A 2,658-nucleotide genomic window follows, 5' to 3' on the forward strand; every position below is an offset into this window, starting at 1 on the left:
ATCACGCTGCACATTAACTCAATAGTATAAAATTAGTCAATAATGTTGTCCAAGAGACATAATTATATGTGACATGAGCAAGTAACCACAAAATAATGCAGTGCCAGAAATGAGAAAAAAATAGAGAATTATTAATAGATATAAACTTGTGTATGACATATAATGTAATAGCCAAAAATAAATAAACACCCGTGTACAGATAAATAACTAAAATATTGAAGAAAAGTCCATCAAATTGTGAAATATATGAAGTTTTCCATGACGTGAAAGATGTTGTGTTCAATCCACCACCAGTGATAAAATTTGCCACTTACCAGAGCCCCATGACCCCCCACTACAGAGGATCCGGGGAAGCCTGTACGGAGATAGCCCTCCGGAGCTCGACAAATGGACTCAGATTCAAAAATCGTGGGTGGTCATAAAACATCCAAAGACACCAAATGGAACTATTGGAACTCAGATCCCATCGTATTTCCCCGTTCAGCCACAAGAGCACGGCGTCCTGACATCCAGTTTCCTCAGAACGGAGGAAATTGGATGTCAGGGCGCCGTGCTCTTGAATCTGAGTCCATTTGTCAAGCTCCGGAGGGCTATCTCCGTACAGGCTTCCCCTGATCCTCTGTAGTGGGGGGGTCATGGGGCTCTGGTAAGCGGCCAATTTTATCACTGGTGGTGGATTGAACACAACATCTTTCACGTCATGGAAGACTTCATATATTTCACAATTTGATGGACTTTTCTTCAATATTTTAGTTATTTATCTGTACACGGGTGTTTATTTTTGGCTATTACATTATATGTTATACACAAGTTTAAATCTATTAATAATTCTATATTTTTTTCTCATTTCTGGCACTGCATTATTTTGTGGTTACTTGCTCATGTCACATATAATTATGTCTCATGGACAACATTATTGACTAATTTTATATTATTGAGTTAATGTGTAGCGCGATTCTATTATTATCTTTATATTTACACTGTTTTTGTTGTGCAGAAGAATTGCTGCTTATACCATTTAGACTGTTCACTATTTGTTAACATTGTATTTGTGATTTAGCATACACCTTAGCGCAGTTTTTTATCTTTTTCCCTTCGTACAATTAGGAGGAAAAGTGTACCAGATAAAGGCAAGCAAAGTAGTTTGGAGACCACTGATTTAAACAAATTGATAGCTCTCTGGCAATTTTTAAAAAAATATACAGGTATTATTCTATCACATTGAATGTTTCTGATAACTCATCTTTGATAGATTGTCCCCCACAGAATCCATGGAAATGTCCCTGAACCACACTCTTCCAACCACCTTCTATCTCATCGGTTTCTCCAATTTACACTATGGCAGAATTCCACTCTTCCTATGTTTCCTGATCATCTACTTGTTGACACTGGTAGGCAATCTCCTGATCATCTTTGTCTCCTGGTTGGATGTCCATCTTCATAAGCCCATGTATTATTTCCTCATGAACCTCTCCATTATCGAGGTCCTCTACACCACAGCGGTAACCCCCAAGCTGTTACAAATGCTCCTGGGCAACTCTCACCATATTTCTCTGGCTGCCTGCTTCACACAAATGTATTTCTTTTGTGCTTGCGGTGGAACAGAAGGTGTTCTCCTGGCACTTATGGCATATGATCGCTATCTAGCCATTTGCAGACCCCTTAACTACTCAAAGCTGATGCACTCAAGAGTATGTCAAAGTTTAACCATCACTACTTGGTGCATTGGCTTTTCAGCCTCTTTATTACCGACTGTTTCCATTTCCAGTCTTCCGTTTTGTTCTGCTCTAGCCATTGACCATTTTTTTTGTGACCTTTTCCCAGTTTTGAGGCTCTCCTGCATGGACACGAGGCTGATTGAGATTTGCATCTTCGTCATGACTTGCATAATGGCCTTTGGGCCCTTTTCCTGGACACTCATCTCCTACCTGTTCATCATTGTGGCGATAATGAGAATGTCCTCTGCTACTAGTCGCGAGAAGGCCTTCTCCACTTGTGCCTCCCACTTGTCTGTTGTATCCATCTATTACGTCACTGCAATTATCATGTACATGGGGAATGGCTCACAAAGTCTCAGTAAAGTCCTTAGCATCTTCTACAGTATGGTCACTCCACTTTGTAACCCGTTTATATATAGCCTACGGAATAAAGATGTAAGGAAGGCTTTGGCTGACATTTGGCATGGACCAAAAAGTTGAGAAGAATCTTTTTATATTTAGAACATTTATGGAAGCAGGAGATAAATGGAGATGAACACTGTTCATAGGGTGTGCATTAAAAAGAGGGCAGAGGATAGAGGCTGCCATTGCAGTACTGACCTCATCTTTCTGGCTGTTATGGTGATGATTAGCTGTTTTGATTCCACTCCGATTTCTCCTTATTTTTGCCTGTTTTTGTTATGAAGACACAAATTTTGACAATTTTTTGGAAAATTAAGAAATTAAGAAAATATGGGGTTTTTTTTCACAATTTTTTTTTACATACCGTCACTAGTGCAGTACAGCGTCATCATATGACTGATGTGGTGGTGATCAGGGACACTGACTGGTGACAGTATGTAAAAAATAATAATAATAATAATAATAATTTCTTTAACTATTTATTTTTAATTACAATTTTTATTCTTTTTTTTTTTTTTTTTTTTTTTTTTACAATTTT

The 2,658-nt window shown here is 38.2% G+C and overlaps 1 protein-coding gene across 1 annotated transcript; it reads left to right on the forward strand.

Annotated features, from left to right (window-relative positions):
- The first annotated feature begins 1,271 nt into the window (after window positions 1-1,271).
- On the forward strand, window positions 1,272-2,198 carry LOC141134302 (olfactory receptor 11L1-like). Its single transcript, XM_073623877.1, has one exon. The coding sequence runs from the start codon at window positions 1,272-1,274 to the stop codon at window positions 2,196-2,198; it is 927 nt and encodes a 308-aa protein (XP_073479978.1).
- Window positions 2,199-2,658: the final 460 nt, after the last annotated feature.

The sequence above is a fragment of the Aquarana catesbeiana genome, linkage group LG03 (assembly GCF_042186555.1).
Source record: "Aquarana catesbeiana isolate 2022-GZ linkage group LG03, ASM4218655v1, whole genome shotgun sequence".
Lineage (NCBI taxonomy): Eukaryota > Metazoa > Chordata > Amphibia > Anura > Ranidae > Aquarana > Aquarana catesbeiana.

Bases quoted from the DNA above. Each gene is read 5' to 3' on its own strand.
- LOC141134302 (XM_073623877.1), top strand. From the start codon at position 1,272: ATGGAAATGTCCCTGAACCACACTCTTCCAACCACCTTCTATCTCATC.